General features: G+C 41.6%; 1 protein-coding gene across 6 annotated transcripts in view; it reads right to left on the minus strand.

Moving 5' to 3' along the window:
• Nucleotides 1-27,084, minus strand: part of LTBP1 (latent transforming growth factor beta binding protein 1) — a 371,985-nt gene that overhangs the window by 222,837 nt on the left and 122,064 nt on the right. For all 6 annotated transcript variants that reach the window (XM_072937938.1, XM_072937939.1, XM_072937941.1 and 3 more), the window contains exon 4: nucleotides 14,833-15,002. In XM_072937938.1, the coding sequence (XP_072794039.1) occupies nucleotides 14,833-15,002 (170 nt within the window). The remainder of the gene's footprint in view (nucleotides 1-14,832; nucleotides 15,003-27,084) is intronic.

Consider the following 27,084-nt stretch of genomic DNA (forward strand, 5'->3'; position numbering starts at 1 on the left):
GGAAAAGCAAGTCTGACTGAAATGGATAGATATCTACTAGGCTATGTGTTTACCAAGGAACGGACTTCATGGCTTATGCACAAGCTTGACTGGGTGGAGGCATTCCTCATGAGTGTCCCCAGTTATCTATACCATTTACTTTGAGACTTAGGATTCCATAGAGTCCATGTAATTGTTGTGACAAATACTTCTAACAAAATTAAACTCCTTAAAAGGAAATTAAAACTCTTCGCCCACCTACATCCGATCTAGCCTCAACTTCAGTAACCACATGTACAGCCGGGGCATCAGCTTGGTGTCCTCCCCGAAGAAAAGCTTTCCTCCCTTCTCTCCACCTTTCACCCTTTGACCTGACTCAACTCCCCACTCCCCTCCACGATTTTCACCAACCCAGGCACAACCCAGCGTTACCATCTTCATTGTTTCTTGGCTCTTTGCACATACTTCTATTTATGTACATTTCTCTCCTCCAACTTTCCCTCAGCTTCAATCAAGCCAAAGAAAACAGTCTGTATTCTTCTCCTCCTCCGCTATTTTTAAACACACATCCCACCTGGTGATCCTCCCTTTTTGGGAAGGGGAAAGAGCATGTGGTGAGAGGGGAAGGACATAGGAAAGAACGCAGAGGGAGGAACTGAAGTGGAACCAGGGCAGTCTGAACTCAGGCTAGGAAAATGGAGGGAGACTGACAACACACAGCGCAGTCACTTTTACCCAAACAACTAATACCTGGATGTCACAAAACACTAACAGAGCTGAATGCCATCAAGGTTCTAGTCCCTTCTTAAGGCGGGGTATGGAAATTTCTCCCTGATGCTGAAGGCAGACACCAGGAAGAAAATGACTCATTTCACTTCACAAAGCCTAAATTCTGCTTGAAAGAAAAAAAAAAGCCCAAAGACAAGGCAGAGAAGGAAACCAAACCCTCCGTGCTCTGGACAGGCATTCTGACTCCCTGGAGCACCCTGGTCAGGAACAGACACCTTGATGTGCCTCTGAGAGATCACAGTTCTTACATGCAGACAATGAAAATCCAGTGTGAACAATATACGGTAAATTGTATGCCTTTTATTTAAAGAAGCACCAAGGAAGTTAAAGATATGAGTATCTTTGCAACTGTCAAAACTCCTCCAAAGTCTGATGGACTCAACTGAAAGAAAAATCTGTTAAAGCAACCAGTTATACAAAAGAAAACTAGCATTTTTAAAGCTCCAAAGTAGAGTTATAGAATCAGGGATATCCATACTTTGAGAACACCCAGCACAAATTTCTCTCTGGCTCAGTTTTTAAGTGACTCCATCAAGTGCCCCCAGTTACTCTCCCCAAGGGATTACTGCCAAATTCAATACATCTCATTACAGGACAAGGTTTTAGCCTAAATATCCCTGTTCTCAGAGTCACCATACTATATCTAGCTACGCTCCAGTATCATGTGATAAATAGAATAGAAAAAAATGATTAGCTGCCAATAAATAATGAATTACTGATGTGTAACTACACATTAAGTTTTTCAGCTGTCAGCTGATTCTTTTGAGGTTACTCATTTTCAACTTCTTTCCCTTTTGATGCTCATCAAGATAAGGCCTTTCCTGTTCACCACTGATGGTTTTAAAACATGTCCACAAGGTCTCTGCTTTGTCTTTCTTCAAAAGATGACATCCAGTTCCCCTCCCCTTGAGCCTGGTTGGTCTTGGCGACTCTTGTCTAAAGAACAAAATAAAGCAAAAGTGATATTTTGCGACTTTGGAGACTAGATCATAAAAGGCATGCACTGCAGCTTCTGTCTTGCTCTCTTTCTTGGATTGCTCATTCTGGGGGAAGCCAGCTCCCATGCTGTGAGAACACCTGGGGAGTCTACAGAGAGGCCCATGTGGCAAAACGCTGAAGCCTCCTGCCAATCACCACGTGAGTCAGCAATCCTGAAAGCAGATCTTCCAGCCCTAGGCAAGCCGTGAGATAACTGCGGCCCCTCACTGACATCCTGATTATAAACTCCATAAAAGAACCTGAGCCAGAACCAATCAGCTATAGTAATTCCCAATTCTCGACCCACAGAAACCAAGATAAGGTTTGGGATAGTCTGTTACACTGCAAAAGATAATATAAATTCACACACTCCTCCTTGCTTTTCTGACAACACAGGAACAGTAATGTTTGGACCTTTCTCAATGTATAGAGCACTGTCTACATGACGGATAAACTCATGACACATGGATGGAGTGCTTACTAAGTTGGACTGGACCACATACTGTGTGTTTGGCAGCAGGTGAGCGATCATATCCTTCATCTCACTTTATTCTTACAACCATTCCATGGAATAAGTGTTAAGATTTGTATTTCACAGAGAAACTAACACAGCTTCAACAGGAGAGGACACAGTAAAGCCACTCACTGACCCCACGACCAGAATCCTGAAAACTAGAGAAGAAAAAGGACACGCTGCATGATTCAACCCATCTACCTGAGAGGGCTGCAGCAGAGGCCGTATGAAATAATCTATAAGGATGTAATTCATAAGCTGTTAATGCTACGTAAATGTACGAAGGTATCATTATACGTGGTCAGCTCTTTACAGAGTAACTGTGAGAAAAAAACAAACAGGTAGTGACACTTACCCCACGATATGTTACAGAGCAAAACACACAAGCAAATACGGGAAATTTTCATCTCAGGATGTTTGCTTTCATAATCATACTTATTATTAAAAACCCTAGAATAAAGTAAAATTCTACTGTGGACTTTGGTTCCTACACAATTTCCAGATAAGATCTCACTGGCTTCACATTCTTGAAAGGCATCTTGAAATGCATTTCAAGCCGCCATAGGAATCCATGATTAGAAAGGCTTATTTTGCATTTGGACTATTTTTGGTTAAAACAATTCTTGCCGGAAGCTCTACATTGAGATAATTTTTCAAGTGTGTTATGGTCATTAAAGTCCTATATATAATAAAGTTGACAAGTTTTTAAAATACAGTCAAATTGACTTCATACAAAAGTAACTTAAAAGAAGAGGTGAACAGTCATCCTTCAATGAACAAGATTTGTTTCAGCAATTTTTAATTCATTCTATTTTTGGTTCCTAAAAAACAGATGCATAACACATAGGATACAGTTTAAACAGTCAAATAATGTACTAAGATTACAATGTAACATACTGAATTACCATGTATCAAGCACTTAGCTCAGTGGTTGGCTGTGCTAAGCACTAAAGAGATGAGAAAGACGAGGATGGAAGCTACACAGTGTTTTTGGGGAAAACAAATGAGCCTACAACCAAATTGCCTAATTACTTGATCTTCAGAGACAAGAATATAATTTACAATGCCTAGAGCAGATTTTTTAGAATACATATTATATGTTCTTGAGGTATATTAAGGTGTGGTTTGGAAACTGGGATCTCTGACAAGAAACATTATGAATCACTTGCTCCGCTAAGAGTATTTTAAAACTCCTTCTAAAAAAAGGTATCTAGCTTTGCTATATTTCCACATTCAAGACACGGCAGAGCATGTCCAATATGCTCTGCCGAACTTATACATATTCCCCCCACCTCCACTGTGGCTGCCTGAAAACCCATACCAAAAACAGTGATGAATGAATAAAAGACATGACGGAATTTCAGGAGTCTTACTGAAAGTGCTCCTATCTACACTAATGAACTCCAAACTGGACATTCTCCATGCCACATGAGCAAGAATCCCTGAGACCTGAGAATGCTTCTGTTCAAAACCCAAATGGCTGCTCAGATATGAATATGGTAACACATCAGGCCCTACGGAAACCAGGCCAGGAAGAACGATTCGCTCCATGTCTCAATAGTCTTGAGGAAACGATGGAACTGACCCATCCACTCCTCTGTCCATCACCAACCCACCCCAACCTTTCTTAGAAGTAAGAGGGGTAGACAGTATGAGCTTTAAAAAAAAAAAAAAAAGGGAGTGAAGAGAAGTAGGAAAGCAAAAAAAAAAGGGCAGGAAAGCAGATGGGTTTTCATTCCCTAAAAAAGCCAATTCTGAGGCTCAGAGACATCAGGACATGCAGCTGTCAGAGGGAAGGGTACAGACAGAACATGTGAGAGCTGGAGTCTCTGCCCACAACATGATGTGAGGAGCGCACAGCATCTCAAGGGATGGAATGGGATGGTAAGGCTGGTGCAGCAATACGGGAGGTAAGTTCCGAGAAGATCCAGGAACAGCCACAGAAGCCAGACCTCATGGAGACTAGGGAGTATTTCAGGAACTGCTAAGATGCTGAGAGTCCACGGTACTTTCAGCAACCCGTTAGAGACTGCCCTGTCCCCAGCCCTTTCCAGAAAAGGCTGTTGAATGACATTCTTGTAACCAACATTAATGTGACAGAAAGCTTCTCTCTGGCTAATGCTGCTTCTGCTTGGTGCTCCACTTCTGCCATGGGTACGAACTGCTTAACTCTAACGTCCCAATACCTTCACAGAGGTTCTGGTTCACTTCATCAGTACCATCCCTGCTGGGGAAAGCTCTTCTGCCGAGGAACTTTCTAAGGCAGCCAGCCAGGTCGGACTGGTTTTTCTTAAGTGCCTATCCACTTTCCAGTCCACTCAGGCAAGAATGTGGGGTCCCCATCATAGCATTTTTACCTACATGCATCCTATCTGATTAGAACAGTACTGTCTGCTCTACTAGATTAACAGCTGATTCGTCTGGATTGTTTCAAAGTCTTCTGCCTTGCTGATAAAACCATCTAAGAAAAGATGGCAAAGGAGATGGCATGTTAGTAGACCAGATATGTGTCTTTTTCAGGAAACACTGGAACCACACAAGGCCTCTGGCTGGATCATTCCACCCACCCCACATTCCATCAGTCAAAGCAAGTTACTCTGGGATGAATAAAATGTCATGAAAAAAGTTTAAATGGTCAGGGAAGTATTAACAAAATATATATATACACATACATACATACTATATATATATATATATATATATGCTGCTGTCTCATGCTATAAAAACAAACTAAAGCACACTTAAATAGTCTTCCATGTTCATTAAATATTGCCAGTAAAAAAAAAAAAAAAAAGAGGGGGGAGGACCTCAGGACAAGAATGTATCTACCTAACCGAACCACAAGGGGATAAAATATAAATTCAAAGATTTCATTTGTGGGGATGACGACTGTAGCCCCACAGAGCAAGGCAGAGGCCTGCTTCAGCAGCCTGCCATGGAATGTAAGCTGAGCACATGGGAGGAAGCGCTGTGGTCTCTGCTGGATCTGAAGCAGGTGGCTGCAACCAGGAGAGGCACCTGTAGCCATTAAGCAGCCTTCATTAAAACCAGGAGCACAGCTGCCTGGTGCGTGTGGTTGCAGGAGGCGATGGGGGAGAGCACTACATCCCACACAAGAAGCCCAGGGGCCATCAAACAAAAGGAACCACGACCAACTCCCTCTCACCTGCTCTGTGGATGCAAAGCTTTCCAAATCTGTTTCTAGGATACAGGGATTTTTAAATAACTGTGATGGTGTTCCCAAGAGCAACCACTGCCCACTTAAAATGTTTTCATTCAATGAAACTGGAAACTTGAGGGAGCAAACTTGTGCAGCACAGTCAGGGCTACAAGAATTTCTTAATGGATACTTGCTATACGGATGATGTAAGAAGCTCCAAGAAGTAAATGTTTAAGTAATACACATTCATATATTGACCGAATATATTTGTGTGTATACATGTATTTACACATATATAACAAGTTTGCCTGTCAGAAGAAATACTCATATAACCATCTTGCAAGGTTTTCCTCCTGCTCCAGCCATGGGTTAACTTCCACTATCTGTACGGGAGGAGCACGAGGCAACCAGGGCAGCTGGCTCTCAGCTTAACTACGTTTCAATTTCTGAAGAGGCTAATCCCAAGTCAATAGTGAAAAATAATGCACGGCTAAAATCGCAGAAAATTACAACACAAAAACTTCTTTAAGAAACAGCAAATAAAAACACAAAAAGGTACTGTGGTCTTCACTTCCTCAAAGCGGGAACAGATTCACCACAAGGCGATCAATTATAACACAAAGAGGACCTTTCTGTAAGAAGGCTAACCCACAAGACGACAAAGCATTCTACTTCAATTCCCTTTAGATACAAAACTACTGCTCGTGAGGTGTTACGAAGCATCATTTCAACTCTAATAATGATTAATTTTCTAGAAACCATTTTCCCATTTAGAAGTAAAGTCAAGTCCTCAATTTCTGGTAAATAAATCCTAAGGCTCAGGAGGCACCATCTTTTTTCAAACCAAGTTTTCTCCTCCCAACACACTGGTTTGTAGTTTCCCACAGGCCAAACCATCAATTCCCGTGTTCCATTTTTCCTTAGAAATAGCACAGTTTGCTCGCAGATTATTCTGGAGCCCTATAGCATTTCTCAATATCTGAACTCACATAGTCTGAACACCCAGAAATGTCCCTGGATTGCTTTATTTGTTGTGAAATCCTGGGCCCTTCGAGATTAAAGCCTCTTTCCCTGGGACGGAAAGATGCCCGCTGGGAATTTCGGTTACATAATCCTTTCACTTTAGGTTTTCTCCACTGTTTTCATATTGGTGGATAAGCTTCTTGGCAGTGTTTATAAGCAATCCAATAGCAACCACTTCCCAGCTATCTTAAACTGTGAGTGATTAAGAAACAAGAAGGATGGTCTTGTTCACATACGTCCCTGGACTGGGATATGACCAAACAACCCCTCGATATAATAAACCACCCACCCTCACACCTCCAACTGAGGCACAGTGGCCACAGCAAGACCGTACATGGAACTTCTCCTACAACAGGTAATATGCCATCGGAATCCAAGTCCTAAGGACATCAACTCTGCAAAACCCTGGTGTTCACCCACATTCCTCAGAATGCTTTCTGCAGCATTTTTTATATCCACTGTGCTGTTGCTTTGCTGTTTAGGCTTTTAGGCCAACAAGGACTTTGCCAGAAATTACTGACAAGTGGGTGATTTTCTTCTGGCCATTCAAGTGTTAAGATCCACCCTGCCATACGGCTGGGAAACTGGCTCAGGGTCCCCAGTTCCCACACACAGTTGTGGGCAAGTGACCAAGCATATTCAGGAACTTGTTGATTTCACAAGGGAAAAAGCACAGAGCTTTACCGTCATTCTTTCTTTAAGGCAGTATGTTTGCACACGTAGTATCCCTTTTAAATGCTAAACTTTTCGTTAGTTTGTATCAGCTTTGGGTAAGATCGTTTCTGGGTGGTTCAAATTCTACTGCTACTTTGTACCTGCTGGATTGGGATGAAGCCATTCCCCAAGACACATTAACCTCCACACGACAAGCTAAAGGTAGTCTCCACGCAGGAAAGGCTTTCCAGTGCTGAAGAATGCACATCTGTGGAATGCTCCTCTCTCCCAAGTGCCCGCTTCATCCACCTCCAAAGCTCTGCCCTGGTGGGGCTCCCAACCAATCAGAACCTATCAGAGAGGGCATCTGAGACAACGGGGATTGCCAGCACATTTGCATCTCCTCTCTTTTCTCTCTTCACATCCTCTTCCTACCACCCATATCCTCAAGGTCAACATCCAAATAAGGTGAGGGTGGTTCTCAGGACCAGACCCCTTCTCAGCTACATTTTCAAATTGTTCCTCTGGAGGTCACCATACTGCAAATTCATCCTGCAATTAGGAATCTGGTTCCAATTCTGCTCATCTGTACTGAGGACATTGACATTTGCCTTCATCCAGTTGCCACTCCACCTTCTCCCCTTCTTGCAAAGGCCCAATGAGCAGAGGATGAATTTTGACTTCCTTACTCTCAAGTCAACTTCCATCTGTGGTGGGTGCTCTGAACTACAGCACAGACTCCCCCCATGAAGATTCTGGAACTGGCACTGTGTATCCAGAGCCTGTCAATGTTCCTACCCACCTACCTGAACTGGCTGGCACAGCAGAACAGTCCAGGCCAAATACTGCCTGTCTAGCCCTTAAACTTCAGATTTGTTTTGCTAAAACAAACCTCTTGGATGTTTCCTCTAACCCTCTGCAGAACCACTCTCTTCTCTCAGTCAGGACTACCAGGACAATTTAATGGTAATGGTAACATCTTCGCTCTGTCAGTCTGCAACCATACAAAACCTTCACTCCAGACACATGCATTTTTCAAGGGGAGATACAACATCTGTCATCAAGCAATGAGATACTCTCATGTCTTATGCTTCTTGATGTCAGAGTGAACACAGCTGAAGGCTAATGCCAGCACAATCGACCACAGTGTCACTAAAAAAGGAAGCCTCGTGTGCCCAAAGGGCCCAGGCCCTTCCTAACATGGAGCTACGAGCTGCAGTCAGGCTAGAGCTGGGCTGCACGGACTTGGGAACAACGGGCTCTTTGCCTCCCTCTCAAATCCAAGACCTGAGTGGCTGTTCTATCTTCTAATGGGGGAGCTGGGAACTCCAATCAGCCATGACTGACCAGTGGGCAGCAGCTGAGTTGACTGGTCTGTTGCAAGGACTGGAAGAGGTCAGCGCAGACCACAGGATCCAGGACTGTTTGTTCCTGGGGTCCCAGGACAGGTGGGGTAAGGCTTTCCTCTGCCAGAAGTGGCCTTCTGTATGGGGCTGGGTACGTGCTGCCTGCACCAGTGTGGCTGCTAACCTAAGCAGGAAGGTTATGTTTAACAATTTAAGTACAAATGAAAGTAGGCTTGTCCTAACTTTTTATAACTCAACAGTATCCATGTTTGTCATGCCAGTCATCACTCCCACTCTCATATCTCACAGCATATCAGAAGGTAATACGGCCATTCTTTTAAGAGTCTGACTTGTACCTACTTTAAAAACTTTAGAGAGGTAGTATGTAACAGTGTCTGCCTTTCTTGAAATTTCAGATTTTGACTCTATTGCATTTAAATTAAGATTATGGTAGGCAACTTTAAAATACAATCAACCTTTTAAAAAGCTAAGTCCATCTTGATAGGAAAACAACTAGAATGAGCAATTTAGAAAAGTTTAAATGTATAGAAATTTCCAAATATTAAACTGATACAATAGCAAAAGTGGAGCAGGTGAATATTTAAATCAGATTCCCCAATTTCTTAGCTCTGGGACTCTTTGCATTATCTGCAAACCAGTTGTCTAGGAAGCTATTTCAGTTACACGGATATTTCTGCTCATCCTAAAGACTTCCTTCATTAGTAACTCCACACTCTACCTTAGTAAGCTCTCTAGGGCTCATTAACCCTGATGATTAAAACTGTCCTTCCACCATCAGCCATAATAGAAACACTATTTTCTGGTTTTAATATTATCAAGCATCCCATGGTATTTTTACCACAACAGGAGATAGCATGGGGTAGATACTTATTACCCTCAAGGTCTTCTAGTGGGCTGTGCCAAACTCATCTCTACAAGTTATTTGGGTTTGCTCCTGAGCAGAGGCTACTATAAGAATTTCAACTGACCATTTTTATAAGATCATCTTTGAAACAGTATCATGTCCTTTCATCTTGCCTCCCTCTAGATTAAAAATACTAATAAACCAACTGCAACAGATTTTGGTTTACGTACTCAAACATTTCCTACAAGTTACCAAAGCAGGTACTCAATAAAGTAGACCCTCTCAACCCCCTATCTTAGGACTTTGGAGAGAAGCAGTGACCTCCATTCCGTAAGTTTTTATAACTATCTATTTAGAATTAATTTTGAAAGTATTTTCATAGTTTTTTTTTAATACATGACTTTAGTATATTCAGAAGTTTGTGTAACCATGATGACTAATTCCAGAACACTTTCATCAGCCCAAAAGAAAACTCCTTACCCATAAATGGCTACTCCTCATTCCTGCTCTCCCCAGCACCCAGCAACCACTCATCCACTGTCTGTCTGTCTGTCTGTCTGGGTTCTTCATGTAAATGGAATCAGGGGACCTGGAGTCCTTTGTATCTGGGCTCTTCCTCAGCTTGCCATCAAGGTTCATTCACACTGTGGCACATATCATATTTCATTCCTTTTTATGGCTTAACAGCCAACGGCAGGATACACCACCTTTCGTTTATCCACGATCAGCTGATGGGCAGTTTGGTGGTTCTCACTTTTTGGCAACTGTGACTAACACTGCTATGAACATTTGTATACACGGTTTTGAGTACACACATTCTTACTCCTCTTGGGTATATACTTAGGAGCAGAACTGCTGGGTCATAGTTAACTCTATGTTTAACTTTTTGAGGAACTCGGGGTGATACCTTGATGTGATTCCAGCTGCATGGCCGTTACTGGATCATCCAGTGAAAATGTTATTTCCACCAGTATCAAAAGGCTTTCTATAAACAAGCAGGAGTAACACCCATTACGTTTCCAGATGCTGTGGCGTGCTGCACTAACATTACAGGAAACTACGCATATCACACACAAGGGGTGTCCTGGTAGTCCATGATTTTCCAGCTGCCTCTGAACTAAGTGGAGCTATGAGTAAGAACTAAGGGTGGGTTGCTGGGGACAGTGACAATGAAGAACAGTTGGTTACAGACAGGGCCCTTTGAGTATCTTTTTATTCAACTGTCCTATTCCAGGCACCCCAGTCAATCAGGTTCAAAATCCAGATCTTTTCAGCAGACTGATTTTTTTTTTAAACTTAAGTAAAGTTGATTTACAATATTGTGTTAGTTTCAGGTGTATAACATACCGATTCAGTATTTTTGCAGATTATATTCCATTACAAGATAATGGGTATAATTCCCTGTGCTACACAGTATATCCTGTTGCTTATTTTATATAGAGTAGTTTGTATCTGTTAAACTCATACCTCTATATTTTTCCTTCCTTCCTTCCCTCTCCTCTTTGGTAACCACAAGTTTGTTTTCTCTTTCTGTGAGTCTGTTTCTGCTTTGCATATACATTCATTTTTAGATTCCATATATAAGTGATATCATACAAGATTTGTCTTTCTCTGACTTAATTCACTAAATGTAACTGAGTAATATTCCATTGTATATATGCTCCACATCGTAATCCAACCGCCTGTTGATGGGTGCTTGGATGGCTTCCATGTCTTGCCTATTGTAAATAGTGCTGCTATGAACACTGTAGTGCATGTATTTTTTCAAACTAGTGTTTTTGTTTTTTCCAGATAAATATCAAGGAGTGGAGTTGTTGGGTCATAAGGTAGTTCCATCTTTAGTTTTTTGAGGAACCCCTACACTGATTTCCACAGTGGCTGCACCAATTTACACTCCCATCAACAGAGCACAAGTACATTCCCTTTTCTCCACATCCTCCCCAACATTTCCTCTTCATAGGCCTTTTTGTGATAGCCTGTCTGACAAGTGTGAGGGGATACCTCATTGTGTTTTTGATTTGCATTTCTCTAACAAAGATGTTCACCATCTCTTCATGTGCCTGTTAGCCACCTGTGTGTCTTCTTCAGATAAATGCCTATTCAAGTCTTCTGCCCCTTTTTTGACTGGATTGTTTGTTTTTTTGATATTGAGTTGTATGAGCTGTTTATTTTGGATATTAACTTCCTGTCAGTCTCATCATTTGCAAATATTTTCTCCCATTCCATAGGTTGCCTTTTTAGTAGATTGAGAAACTGAGCCTCTAGATCAGCGTTTGGCAAATGACAGCCAGTGGGTCAAACCCAGCCAGCTACCTGAATTTTTACAACCTACCAGCTAAGAAATTTTACATTTTTCAATGCTTGCACTTTAAATATCTAACTATCTACATATAACATCCTCAATTTGTATCTTGGCTCATGATGCCTAAAATACTTATTATTAAGTCCTTTAAGAAAAAATCTGCAGACCCCTGCTCCAGATGATCCCCATGCAAATTAAGCTGTATTAAGACCAATGGATAAAGCAGAGCGCTGTTATTAATTTATCACTAGAAATATCTAGCAACCAGACAATACCCAACTCATGAAGTCAAATTACTAAGAAGTGACTCAGAAAGCTGGTAAATGCACTAGATCAAAATAGGAAAAGCAGCATGTAGACATCGGAGAGGAACAGTTATGTCATCAAAACTCTAACAAATTCCAATGAAGTATTCATTCCTCACAAAGGATACCTTGCTAGCAACTTGATAGTCTGTGTTTCCCTGTCTAGACTGTTTTATCTGGAGAGTGCTAGACTTAACACTTTAACACATTCTATTTTACTGAACCCATCACCCCTACATCAACTTCTTCCTACTATTCTGATCAATTCTCTTTTCATTTATCAGATGTCAACAGCAAATCCTTATTCACTTGATCTTTAAGCGTTGCTGCCTCTTATCATAAGCTGATTACGTTACATGATGCTTAGAGATCTAGGTACACATCACGGTTGCTCAGTGGTTGTGGCATGCATCACATTCCTTTTTACAGCTGAATCACTAATTGTAGGATATACCACATGTGTTTGTCTACTATCAGCTGGTGGACATTTTGGTTGTTCACTTTTTGGCTATTGTGAATAATACTGCTACAAATATTTGTATACAAGTTATCAACATTAGGGCTACCAACTGGTAGTTAGTTACTGTAGGCTACCTTTTCTATCTCACATAAAGAGGGAAAGAACATTTGTTCTTTACCAGCCTAAATGTTTTCTCTAGTCCTCACAGCTTCTCAAAAGCACTTCCATGGACTGCTACGACACAGCAGCCCAGGTTCATCCCCAAGCACAACACGCCCTCCTAATGGCATTATCTTCTGTTTTCCTAGAGTCAGAAATATCTATTCCTACTGTTAGACCTTCAAATCCTTCAGCAAAATGTGAAGTTAATCTGTTGGCATTTCACTTCTTTTATAAAAGTGAAAATGAAAATACTAAAAGTTTCTGCTTTTCCTCAGACTCCCCTTACTAACTTCCCCTTCCTTTCTATTTCATGGAAGCTTTCCTTGGGGGCTCCTTTTACCTAGAGCAGAGTTGGATGTGGGGCAACAATACCTTTAGGTCCTTACTGCTACTTGTACCTTCTAGATTCTAGTTTTAATCTCCCTATTATTCTTACTCAGTTTTGGTACTTAATATCCTTAATAGTTCTGCCAAATTACCCATTTTTAAAACTTTCCAATTAGCTCTCCAGGTCTCAGTAGAGCTCTGGTCTCAGCTACAAACAGCCATGTCTCCCACCTGGTCTCTCCTACATATCTGCCTAATTTACTTCCTCGGCCTCTTCTTAAACAATAACCAACTTTCGACAGGTTTCAGCAGAGCACTCCATCACAGTGATCGTGTTTCAGTCTAAACTGCTTTACTAGCTCCCCAGTACAGAGAAGCTACATTTAAACAGGGTGAGTGAGGCATTCATGTACAGTACAGATAAGAAACTTCGTACTCTTCTAAAATGTAACTTCATCTTCCAAAAGACAGTTCAAAGGTTTGAGAGTCTCAAATACATACATACACATACACAGTGGGAATTTTCATTTCAATAATTAATCATCTATAATCAACCCAAACCACAATCTAGTCCCTAGTCTTAATACCAGGGATTCTCAAACCATCTTTTCCTTACACCTCCATGAAGTTCAGAATTCTTGTATCAATATGATTGAAAGCTTTCAAAAACTCTCTTCCTATCACATTCTCATCTTGGAAAGCTTCTACAAAATATGATCCATATAAAGCTCCAAAGAATTAAGAAGTATCTCTTCTTGGTTTATTTTATTTTTTCAGATTGAGATTAGAAAATATTATAGGGATATTCCTACAGAACAGGCTATTAAGGACTAAAATTAAAGGATCTTTAAATACAAGGTGGATACATCTATTGCTTTGTAAATAACTGGGAAGCTATCCTGTCTAAAGGGCGAGGAGATGATGTGCATGCACCATTTCTCCCTTCTTCCCTCATCATTCTAATAAATCACCTCCAACTATTGCTCTGGGGTCCAGCCACAAGGCATGAGCACAATTTTCTCAGAAAGATGAAAAGTGAATTGTACACACCTTATATTAGCTACTCTTTTTTGCTAAGTGACTGATGTTGGGAGGTGGGGCTGGGCCCCGGGAATCAAGTCCATACAGACACAGACTTCTCAAGTGCCAAACAGTAGTAAAAATCCTCTTTCAGCTTCCCACATGACTCTGGGTGGTGAAAGAAGTCCCCGTCAACCCCACCACTGGCATTCTCTTTCACTACTTATGGCGCAGGCCATCAGTCAACGTGAGACGGAGCAGGAAGCTGCTGGAAGGAGAGCATGCATCCAACTCCCGCTTTTGACCCGTCTGCCGTCTCCCTGAAGAACATTTTCTCCAGACGCTGCCAGCAGACACTCGGTAATACCTAAACCACAAATCATCACATTCCCCACCCTTGGAGCCAGGGCTCGTCCTTGAACTTCCCACACAGTGAGGTATTAACCAAGCTGGCCACTGATACAATGGCTCCTTACAGACTCAGTAAAACCTGCCACACTGTCTGATCAATACACAAAAAAAGTGCACCCCCAAACAAAAACATCCGCTGCAGGCAGACCTCAGGGAGCACCGCTGGACGCTGCAGACACAGCACCAAGGACGCATCCTGGCTAGCTCACTAAGGAAAGTATCTTATCAATGTAAACATGTCAGACATAGAACCATATCAAAAATTAGAGCAAGTATGTCTCAGAAATGGAGCCAACTTGCAGAAACAGAATTAGAGGCAGGTCACATCTGTCTCTTCGGCAACATGCTGGAAAACCGCCTTTCCTCTGAATAAGGAACCATGTTGCTGTCTGGTTGCTTTAGGCACCGGTGTGGGTATTTCAAAACTAATTCTTGAATTTTATCTACTGGGACACATTAAAGCCATCTACACAGAGCCAACTATTTCCAAACCACAATACAGTAACTCAGAAAGACGACTGGCAGGACCATACTCACACTGAAAAGGTGCCGCCACGTGATCTTGCCCGTGTCTCAGAGGGAACGACCCTTCCGTAGACTGCTCCCCCGCCATCGCCTTCTGGGCAGCAAAGTACTTGGGCTTGAGCACATATTCCTGGGTCTGGCCACGATGAATCATCACATTCTGGGAGGACAGGGGTGTCACCCTGGGAAGAAATACAGTAAAGATAAAGTTAAAGATGGACTTTTAAAAGTCAATCAAGAAGGAAAGAGTAAGAGGTCACTTAAACTTAGAAAGGGGCATAAAGCTTCCATGCAAGGCTAATTTTTTCCTTCATTAACTGTAGTCATGACATAGGAAGAACTAATCACTTACTCTCGGAAATCTGCAACATCAAGGGGACTCCACCTCGTCAAGAAGCCTGAGGACACATAGGCCACCACGTGGAGCCCATCAAAGGATTTACAGCACAGCTACCCTGAGTCCTCACGTAACACACGCAGAAGTTGTATTTAAGACAAAAACACCACGAACAGGTAATGATATAAAAAAGGTACTGAACCTCTCTGAGCCTCAGTTCCCTCATCTGTACTGTGTACTCTCTGCCACACAGGGCTAGGAAAACAAATTCTTGTAAAAATCTCAACATAGAAAAACTGAAAACTTTCATAATTTTATAAAATACAAATGATGACGACTAGGAAAACACACATTCATCATTTATTATGGTTAACATTTATTTTAATATTTTTATGGACTATCTCATAAATGATAACTGTACCATTTAAGTTAAATGTTTCATAGTTACTAGTTCCTAAGAATAATAACCTAAGACGTAATTTTACCAATGACATGAGTCAAGACTTCTGAGGACTCTGGAACACGATTACTGTGTTTCCACCCTCCAGCTAGAACCCTTTTCTACGACGGTTCTCTTCTGCTGCATGCAGTGTATACTTTAAAATGAGCCTTCACCCAGGTTAAATCTCTCCCTGAGGGACAGAACTGAAGTCATTCACTAAGACAAATAATAAACAAAGATACACCAACTAATTCTGGAAAAGGTAAACTTGCTACTAAAATTGTTAGGAAAGAGCATTTTAGCAGCAAATTGAGCCTTTGGAAGGAAACTTGCTCTCTGGTGTCATCTTGAATGTCACTGACTGTGACACATTAAAGCCTTGTGAACCAAACAAAGCATTTCCAAACTACCACAGTGTAACCTGGGGAAATGGTTGACTGGGCTCTACTCACGCTAATAAGGTGCCACAAAGCCCCGAAGACTGGCCCTGATAAGGGACTATCTGAACAAGAGGAAGAAATGACACCACCACTGGTCACTGTGAAAGGTAAAATTGTCAAGCCACCAAACACACCCACATGGTGTCTCATCAAAAGCAGGAACAGAGTCTCGAAGAAACCCAGCCTACTGGATTCTTTCCAGTTGGGACTCGTGAGCTACTGTGTGGACAAGGCATCCATGAGAGACACAGGAACAGAAGAGGCTGGGATTAAGGGTGCTCCCCTCTTAACCAGTTAGTGACCTAAATCTATCACTTTCAACCCTGCAGTCTCAGGAAAGCCTAGGAAACGATCCTGTGCCTAGATTTTCTCAGACGCAATGCCATGGGAGGCCATTCTTTCGTTATTGGATGAATGGCTTAAGTTACTAAAAGCCTAAGGCTTAACGTTGTAAACACTTTTGTTTTGATGATGTAAGTGTTGGTTTGAGCTTTAAGTGCGTTTGATTGGGATGGAGTAGAAAATGGGACCAGCTGGACACATCTGGTGGTGATGGAAAAGAACCATCAGGCTACTCTGTCAGCCTCGTGGAAAGAGGAAGCTCTCCTTCCCATCTCAGGGGCACCTCACTCCTCAGCTATGCTGTCAACCCTGTCACCAGACGGCTGGGACCTGCTGAGAGACGTACAGGCTCACTCCTGTTCAAAGGAGCACAGCTAGTGCTCCGAGAGACCCTGGAGCTGAGGCAACTAATTCCCGCTCTGACTACGCCACATAAGGGCGAATATGGGGTCTGCCTTCTGGTTGAGGTCCTCCCTTTCTCTCCCCTCTGAACCAAGGAAGTGGGAGGCAGCAGGAAATGCGCTCACAGTACACGTACGCATGGGCTTCTTTTCCCAAAACTTAACAGAAGGGTAATGAATAAATAGGACAGCTGCACCAGGGCTAGAACGTGAGGAACAAGCCTCAGCCATTACCAACTGCAGGCAGCGAGTAACGGTCCTGAAGCCTCACTGCCGTCTATCCTGCAAGGGACCCACACACAGCCAATGTGAGAATACACACAGCTGGGCCTCCTCTCCCCCACCTCCTTCACTCTCCTCCAACGCCAGGATCTGAATAAACACATGTACTCACAAAGACACACACACATGAACAGACAGCCGCTCTGTCTCATGTCTCATGAAGAAGCAAAGTCGTAAGTGACACCACATGGGGCAAGTAGAGGCAACTGTCCCCTCACTCGTCCCACGAACAGGCATCAAGTGTCATCACCATCCTCCTGTCCTCTCACTTCCTCCTTCACGGTTGGTATTTGCCTTTTCCTCTAAGTTCATCCTTCAGAGTTATTTCCACTTTGGATCACCTCTCAGCCTACAAATAGATACCCTCTTCAACGCTTCTTTTTCTTCTCTCTTACCCAAGCATCTCAAGTATTTTCAATCTCCAAGGGGAGAAAAAAATAATCTCCTTTCAGTTAGGATTTTCTCTGCTCTTCCCGTGCTCCCTTTGAGAAAAAAAGATTAATGATCACTAGCATTATAATTAATTTTTAATGGAAAAGTAAGATGTTTAGAGAAAATTAGATTAAAATAAAAATTAGAGGGCCTCTGATTCAAAATGGATTTGGGGCACCTATACATTTTCCCTTCCTCCAAAGAAGGCCTAAAAATTATAGGTAAGGGGAAAAAAAAAAAAGAAAGAAATCCAGAGTTGACAGTTGGCTGTTATGCAACAGGACAGCCACACTCATCATTAAAATACTGAAATACTCTGTTATGACAAAGATCCACTGTCCCAAGCCCCTTAGTGTTCCTCTCTCCCTCCATTGGATTCCCCAAGATAACCACTCAACCCCATAAGTAAGAAATCCACATTTGGCAGAGCTGAAGACCCTGGGGTCTCTGCTCCAGCATCCTTTCCGATGTGTGGCACAGGTACTGACCAAGGACGCTACATGTGCTTCATGTAGCTTATCATGTAGCTGCTTCACTCATTATCACACACATGAAACATTCAACAAATCCATAAGAGATCAACGCAGACTGAGAAATGCTGACTGCTGTAGCAGCATGGAGTGAGCCATGCCTGAATGTTTTAACTTCTTTTATCTCAGCCTAGAGTAAGTACATATACATGGAGATACAGTATACATCCATATGTATGTTTGTTTTTCTATATAGTTAAGTATTACTAAACTGTATTTATCCTTACTATGCAAAGGACACTGATACTCTCTTTTTTTTAAAACAACAATCTTGAATGATTACATTCATGTCATGACTTCCTGACTCCCTAATGGGTCAGGACACTGGTCGAAAATCACTCTGTGAGTAAAGGCACAGAGGAAGCCATGTCCTCAGGAGACCACAGAGAGGTTCTGGATGCTGAAACCAAGGAAAGCACAGGGTGATAATGTCTTCACTAAAAAGGCTACATATGAAAGCAACTGTTCTCCCCAATTCTAGCAAAGAGATCATCCAAAGTCAGGCTTCTACCCCCAACAGGGGGGAAAAAAAAAAAAGAGTATTCTTCTCTAGAAGAATGGAACTATGTGGTATAAACCACAAAACTTACTCCCCAAGAATAAAGCTCTCTCATTCTAATACATTGGGTTCCCCTAGCTTCAGGACTGGTTTCCCATATTTCCCCCAAAAAGGAAGGTTGTTAGGCAACCAGGAAGCCAAGAAGCTCCATGAGAATGAGCCTAGGGGAAAAAGGGGAGTCAGAAGAATGGAAAACATGACTGAGATGTTGGAGAAACTTGACGGTGCGTGTGTGTGTGTGTGTGTGCATGCAATTGCTGGAATGGAAAAAGGGAAAATTCATTCCAATGAGATGCTATGAACACACTACTTCAAAAAGCACAGAAACAGACACAGGTGGAGGGAGCAACCCAACGCCCTGTACTTGGCTTGGCATCGAGTGGAACACCCACAGACAACACTGTGAAGCCTCTAACCACTAGACACCAGCCATGTGACCAACTCAGGTGATATCAATGTACAGGATTAGCTGGAGGCGGCTGGCAAATTCTGGAAGAGGAAGGGGAGAAGTGGAGGGAAGAGAGGCTGGGCCACTGCCCTCATCTTACAAAATGGAGGGTCATGAGAGAACATGGACAACCTTGAGAGGTGAGATTGATACAGGAAGCAGCAGAGGTTTCAGTGTGTGGGTGGAGTTTGCAGAAGCAGTGAAACTCTGAATAGTAATGATGGAGAGGGAAGGTTGGGGAGCAGGAGGTGAAATGAGTAAGCTGAATCTTCATCTCCTATGGCAAAAAGTCTTCAGACAACATCCAAAGGGAATAAATCTAGAACTGGCTAGAAGTCACTACCAGTAGGAGTAACAGGACTTGAAGATTCAGTTAAGGGGTGAGAGGGGTGGTGAACAAAAGGAGAAAGAGTCAAACGATGATGAAGGTTTCCAGCCTGGTTGACCAGAAGGGTATTTTGGGTTCAAGGCCAAGGGGAAAAGTAAAAGCAAAGAGGAAGGCTGAGTTAAAAGAGGTCAGAAGAAAGGGCCAGTGTGTGAGGAAGACCATTATGTTAGTTTTAGAGACAGCAATGAGGGGTGGATCTCCGGGGAGCAGATAACGAAAGCCTCTGGGTTTAGGAATAGTGATGTGCTAAGAGGGGCCAACTTCTTTCAAAGGCAAACATGTTTCAGAAAAAAATATGGAACCACAGAGTCTTAGAGGGCAGTCACATTCAGTGGTGGGGACACAAAGAGAAAATGGGAAGAAAAAAAATCAGGAGATAAAAACAAGAATAACATAGATCCAGAATTGTTAAGTAGAAGAGAGTTTCTAGGTGGAGAGGAGACTGAACCACCAGAAAATTGCTGCAGAAAAACCAAGAAAATCAACAACTGGAAAAGGCCATGGAGCTGGGTTGTAGGTCCCCGGCCCCGACAACAGTGCTGTTTCAGTAATGATAGGACCGGGGTTATGTCAGGTGGGACAGCTGATAGGTGGTTTACTGGTGACACGTGGAAGAACAGAAATGCAGGCCAGAAGTCAGGGGTAGGGCCGACCATCTGAAGACTCGAATCTGTAGAAACCTCTGTATCTTTGTAAGCAGAGGGGAAACAATTACATAAAACTTCTTTCCCTAAAAGAAAGGATTAGTCACACACTGTTTACACTTCTTCCTTCATAGTGGCAATTTTTGGCACAAGAATGGACTAAAGTTTTCCATATTTCTATTAAATCCATTATTTGACCTGTGGAGCGGGTGGGAGGATCTGGCAGCACACGAGCCCTTTTCCACGTAGGAAAAGGGCTTTGGACCTCACAGGAGGGAGCCTCCAACAGGCCATAAAACGTTTCCCACAGAAGGCCAGTCTGACATGAGTGAGCCCTTTCCACTATGATCAGGGCACTCAGGTTTGTAATGAGGACAGGGAAGAACCAGGAGAGGAAACAGTGCTGCAGGAAGAAGCCATGGAGAAGTCACCTCCAGTCTTTCGGGGCCTGTTTCTCTTTGCAAAATTCAAGAGATCATGTGTGCCCCGGTCGTGTGCCAAATTGCTCAAAATTGTGGGCGAATGCTTCTCAACGAAAAGAACACACCAAACTAAATAGGAAGAGCAAGCTATGACTGGATGGAGAAAAGCTCTTTCCTGCAAAGTTCAAGGACAACGTGCACTTAGGGAAGGACAAAGAAAAGCAAATGGGAAGAGGTCACAGGGCAGCATCACTCACTCACACACACACACACACACACAAGGGGAGACAAGTGTTTGCTGTCAGTAACCCCACTCCTAGAAAATTATCTATCAGATCAAACAAGAATGAGGAGGTGAAAAGGCCACTGATGAGGAGACCCAAGGGCAGCACAGACTTCCAGTAACAGAGTGAGTGAGGGCTGCAGCGTGCCAGAATCAACACAGAGGCAGCAAAACGAAACAAGCGAGCACCATCATCAGAACAGGAGAAGTGGAAAGATTACACTGAAAACATCAACGGAGGGGGCAAGCAAAGAAAAAGTCTTAGACTTCAAGTGAGATGAAAAGGACAATAGGGACTGAAAAAAATAAAATTAAGGGAGATAGATACTGGGGGGGGAGACGTGGGAACTGAGGGGGCTTTGTGGTCATCATGAATAAACACGGTAAACACACCCAAGTGGAACTAATTTTCTTTTACACCAGTGGTTCTTAACTAGGGGTGGTTTTGCCCCTCTCCCCCTCGGACACTTGGTATGGTATCTGGAGACAGTTTCAGGTATCAGGACTTGGAAGTAAGGTGTTCTTATCTAGTGAGTAGAAGCCAGGGATGCTACTAAAATTCTGTGATGTGCAGGACTGTCTTTTCACAAGAAGAAATTACCTGGCTGAAAATGTCAACAATTCTGAGACTGAGAAACACTGCTGTCAGCATGTCCTACTACCACCAGTTACAGTGACCACATGAGTAAAGAGCCAGTGGCCTCTGGAGGAGCAATGGAGAAGTCCACAGAAATGCTGGGGCCAGACTCGACAATGAAGAAATGGATAAACAACACACAACCCCCTCATGTGTCTTTTGGAAGTTACACTCAGACAGAAGGTGGCCCCTGAACTCAAGTTGCCTGGGCAGCCATCTACAAGGGATGCTAGAATATCATTAAAAACGTAATGAGATGGCAACAACAACAGCAAAATGACAGTTTTTACTAAGGTTCCTCTCTAGGGAAGGTGAGTCCCATCAACTGTGGTTTTGGTTCTGCCAAGCAGATCACATGTATTTGGGGCCTAACACGAGTTGTCTGGAGTGAAGGAGAAAGGCTGAGAGCTGCACCAACAATTCTCCACACCCACTCTTCCCTCTCACGGTCGGCACGCTCTCCTCTAGACAAGTGCCTGACCTAAAGACACTCCCAGAGGCACCCCATGTCTTGGAACAGCCCTCGTTAAGAGAGAGTCCTCTGGACCTGACTACATGAAAACATTCAAGGAATTCTCCAACCCCCCTAATCCCACGTTCCTAGGGGAGAGGGGGCTGCAATAAAGGAGCTGCAAGGAGAGGTGACTCTAAGAAACAGGGTGAGCAAAGCTTCCTTGTGGAAAGTTTAATAAAATTATCCTAACATCTGGAAGATAAAAAATGAACTGGACTGAAATTAAGTGCTTGAAAAAATGCAAATGGTCAAAACAACTCAATTAAAAGTCAAAGATCATCAGACAAGACAAAAAGCAAGACCCAACTGTACGCTGCTTACAACAAACCCACTTTAAAAAGACGAACATCGGTTAAAAGTAAAAGGATGAAAAAAGATGTAATATGTTAACATTCATCTGAAAAATACAGCTGCTGCAGCTAGGTTAGTAAGAGGCAGAGTAGATTTCAAGCAAAGACTGTTATCAGGAACAAAAAGCATCACTTCCTAAGGGTGAGGGTCAATTCATCAAGAGGACATACGACTCCTAAACAGTTGTGAAGTTAAGTAACAGAGCTTCAAAATATGTGAAGCAAAAAACTTAAATTAAAACAAAAAATTTGTGGGAAATAGAAATAGATAAACCTTTTTAGTTATCACTGCAGGCTCAACACCTCTCAATAACCTACAGAACAAGTACACAAGAAATCAGTAAGGATACAGAAAGCGAGTAACACAATGAACTTAATCTAACTGACATTCATGGAACACTCTACCCAACAGCAGAATTCATGTCTTTCAAGTGCATACAGACTATTGACCAAGATGAACCATATCCAGGGCCCTATAAAAAGTTTCAGTAACATTTTAAAGGATGTGAGTCACACAAATTATGTTCTCTGGCCGTAAGAGAATTAAATTAGAAATCAGTAATGGAAGATCTTTAGAAAATGCTCCAGATAGTTATAAGCTAAAAAACAAACTTCAAAATAACCAATGGATCAAAGAAGAAATCAAAAGGGAAATTATAAAGTATTTTGAACTCAATGAAAATGAAAACACAACCTATTCAAATTTATGAGATGCTGTCTAAATCACTAGCAAGGAGCAAATTTGTAGTGTTAAATACCTATATTAGAGAAGAAGGTCTCAAATCAATGACCTCAACTTCCACATAAAGGAACAAGGAGAAAAAAATTAAACCCAAAATAAAACGAAACAAAGATCAGAGCAGAAATTAGTGAAATTGGGGAGAAAAGTTAGTGAAAGCTGTTTTTTTTTTTTTTTTGAGAAGATCAGTAAAACCAGTAAATTTCTGGATAAACAAAAAGAGAAAGAAGACAAGTTATCAGTATCAGGAATGAGAGGTGACATCACTACAGACCCAGAAGGTCAAAAGGTCTAACAGAGCAGTTTGAAGAACTTCCCCATTATCAGATAACGGTCTCAAGGATGTATTAAGAGCCCTTATCTTTTACGGATACAAGCTGAAATATTTACGAATTGGCTTCAAAATTATCAGAGGGAGGAGAGGAATGGACAGAGTATAAATGAACACGGTTGGCTCTGAACGGGTAATTAGGAAAGGTGGAGGATGGATACTTTGGGGTTTCTTTGTACTATTCCATTTTTTATGTGTTTAAACCATTCTGCAAGAGTTTACAAGATACAAATGAAATTATCTAATTTTTAAAGCCTTATCAAATGAGATCATCTATTTACAAGTACTCTTAAAAGTAGAAAACATCAATAAAACTGGAAGGAAAAAATAAAGTAGAAAACGTTCCATTCGTGTAAGATGGCAATATTACTTAATATTCACAAAAAGAAAAAAGAAAACAAATAGCAAAAGGAAAAAAAGAGTGAAAGACAAAGAAATTCCAGCACTGCACATTCTCTGCTATTTTCTTCTATTTCTAATAATCAAAGCTACATGCTAATGAGCCAGATATCCTATCTGCAAAGGATGATGTAATATCTTTCAAAAGTTTCAAAAGAACTGTTTCAAAAACAGTTCAAAAACTCTGAAAATCACAGATGACTAAACTTAGTTCAAGATTTTCATGATTTATTCAGCAAGTAATCATGGAAGGAAATATTGTTAAAAACCAAACTCCTTGGTTTTGTCAAAAATGAGTTGCTACATTTGGTTACTTGGGACAGCATCCCTGAACACAAATTAAAAGAAATTGTTGCCATCTCCTATTTATCTAAAGTAAGAGAGGCCAGAGAAAAATCTAACTAAATGTAATCCAAGAAAATTGCAAAATGTAAACAATAATTAAGACATCTACCCTACCAGGGAAGTGTCAACTGCAAGGCCTTTTAATCAAATTCTAGGAACCAAATCCTCACTCTACCACTTACCATGGGAAGGAAGGGGAGAATTCTCTCAATTTCCTCATTGCAATATTAGGGTAATGATATCCATCCCAAAACGTTAATATAAAGACAAACGTGAAATGGAATTGTTTTCAGTGTGTGAAAACACCTAGAACAACTCCTAATGCACACACACACGCAGCTGTTAAATTTCTTTTGCTCCCCTCCACCAATTAGGTGGATGACACAGGCATAGATTTTACCCCTCTGATAATCCTAGAGTTCATACTCAGAGATTACCCAAAGGTATAGTTAAAAGCAATGCTTGTTTCAAAAAAAAGTTATAGAAAGAAATTCTGAAGTTAATCTGTAAATAGTGAGTCTGGAATTTAAGTCCCATTCAGAAGCTCTAGGGTCAATTACTCACACCTACGAGTGAAAGCCCTCCATGAGTCTTCAACAGAGTCAGGGAACCTAGCACCACAGCCACTATGACATACAGTTTGCACTTCCTCTAAAAGCTAAAGGGAGAGTTACCATATAGTCGAGCAATTCCACTCCCAAGTATATGTCCCCGAAGAGCTGAAAAGAGGGACTTGAACAGATACATGTACCCCAATGTTTACTGCAGCATCATTCATAACAGGTGAAAGGCAGAAACCATCCAAGGCATGTTCTTTGACAGATAAATGGATTAAAAAAAAAAAAGTGACACAAACACAATGGAATATTACTCGACCATGAAAAGGAAAGTTGTGATACATGCTACAACCTGGAAGAAACTTGAAAACATGACATGAAGTGAAATAAGCCAGATACACAATAAGTTTTGTATGATTTCACTTAAGTGAGGTACCTAGAATAGGCAAATACAGAGAAACACAAGTAGAATGTAGGTTATCAAAATAGTGGGAGAGTTAGAGTTTAATAGGCAGTACAGAGTTTCTGTTTGGGGTGATGAAAACTTTTGGAAACATAGTGGTGATGAGTGCACAACAGCATGAACGTAATTAATGACAATGACTTGTATACTTAAGGTTAAAACACACAGGTAAGTCTATTCAGTATCTTGTAGTAATCTCTAATGAAAAAGAATATGAAAAGGAATATATGTATGTCTGAAACATTATGATGTATGCCAGAAACTGACACAACACTGTAAACTGACTATACATCAATACAAAATAAAATTTTTTAAAAGGTTGAAATGCAAATTTTGCTATATATATTTTACCACAATATTTTTTAAAATCTGCATTAAAAACAGGCTCCAGATTCTTTAAAAAAAATCCAAAACTAAACAAAAATCAGCTTGGCAGTGAAAGGAGGGGAAAGGCAGGTTTCTTATCTTCCTGTTACCCATCTTTCGGTATTTCTGGATGATACAATGCAAGGCTTGTTCATCTCAGCCAATTCCAAATACATTTTTGTCTCCTTTTAGCCAACCATTTAAGATGCTAATTTTACAGTAATAATCAAGTATATGGTTCTGTCCCCAATATTATCATTTCCATTTTTTTCCTCCTGCTTTCTAACACTCTTCACTTTGATAGCTGCTCCTTAAACCACACAATGAGATTTCAGCCTCTGCTCCCGTAACGTTCCATTCTCCACGACACTGTAAGGAATTAATGTCTAGTCTGCCATAAGTGCGAAATAACCTCTATCCACTTGTCTGGGAAGCCTTTCATACCTAACTTTGCTCATTCTCTAAATTCTTTTCCCAGAGCATTTTTGTAGCTGTTGTAGCTACGTGAATTTTTGGTGAACTCTCCATCCTGGACCCTAATGGCAGCTGGAAGAGACATCTGTGGTTTTTGGTTTTGGAAGTGAACTTTGTACACTCCCTTCTCATGACCTGTAAACCTGGAAAAATGGGAAAGACAGTGGGAACCTGTCAGACAAGCTGTTCTACAACCTCCCCTCTTCCTAGTCCGCATCTTCCTTACATTAAGCTCTGAGACAGGCAGTGAGAGAGTCAAGGATGGATACAGTGGTACCCAGATCCAAGAGCTCACTTCTGCAGGTCAGGGCATCCACAGAACCCAAGATGAAGTAAGGATAAACAACACTGAATTGGATCTGGGAATTCAAATCATACTTCTGCCTGTGCCACTGAATCTTTGAAAGCTGTGAGTCAAATTCCTCATTTATAAGGTGTAAGGATCAAAGTCCCCCAGCTCTGAAATTCAAGCACATCAAGGACTGTAGCTCCAGAATTGATCTCTAGTCACATTAAAAGAGTACTTCATAGAGGAAACTATTTTTTAATGTAGTGTTCATGTAAATATCTGTTCGGAGTGGGAAGAGACTCCCTCGGGGTTTTATTTCCCCACATTCAAACTAAATAAAATAAAAAGGGAGAAGTCTTTTGATTTTTAAGGTGAATGCAATAAACTGTGTTTTTCTCAAATGGCCTTGTTTTTTTCTATTACAATTGCTGCTAAACTAGGTCACCTAAGTAATAAATATTGAAAGCATTTAACCAAATTCAAACATCTGTTCCATTCCTCTTTCAGGGTTTGGTCCAGCTGAAATAAAATATCCACTGCCCTACAGGACCTGCAAGACCCACACAGCTGGAAATGCTGGGTTTTCCTTAAAGCCAGCACTATCCAGTGAAAAAACATGGCTGATTTCAATATGTCTGAAGCGCAATGAGTACAAAACTATATGAGAAGCAGCAAAATCTGGTCAAGCAAATCTTGCCACGTAGGATAGTCCCATAGTAGGATGATAGGGCTCCTAACAAACTTTGGTGGGTGCGTGCCCCAAGCATGCCTGGCATGGCAGGTCTCTTCAGAGAACACGGTGAAGGCGGTGCCTCTTCACCTTCTGGATACACAAGGCCAGATTTGCTCT

This window comes from Vicugna pacos, chromosome 15, assembly GCF_048564905.1.
Source record: "Vicugna pacos chromosome 15, VicPac4, whole genome shotgun sequence".
In the NCBI taxonomy this organism is placed as follows: Eukaryota; Metazoa; Chordata; class Mammalia; order Artiodactyla; family Camelidae; genus Vicugna; species Vicugna pacos.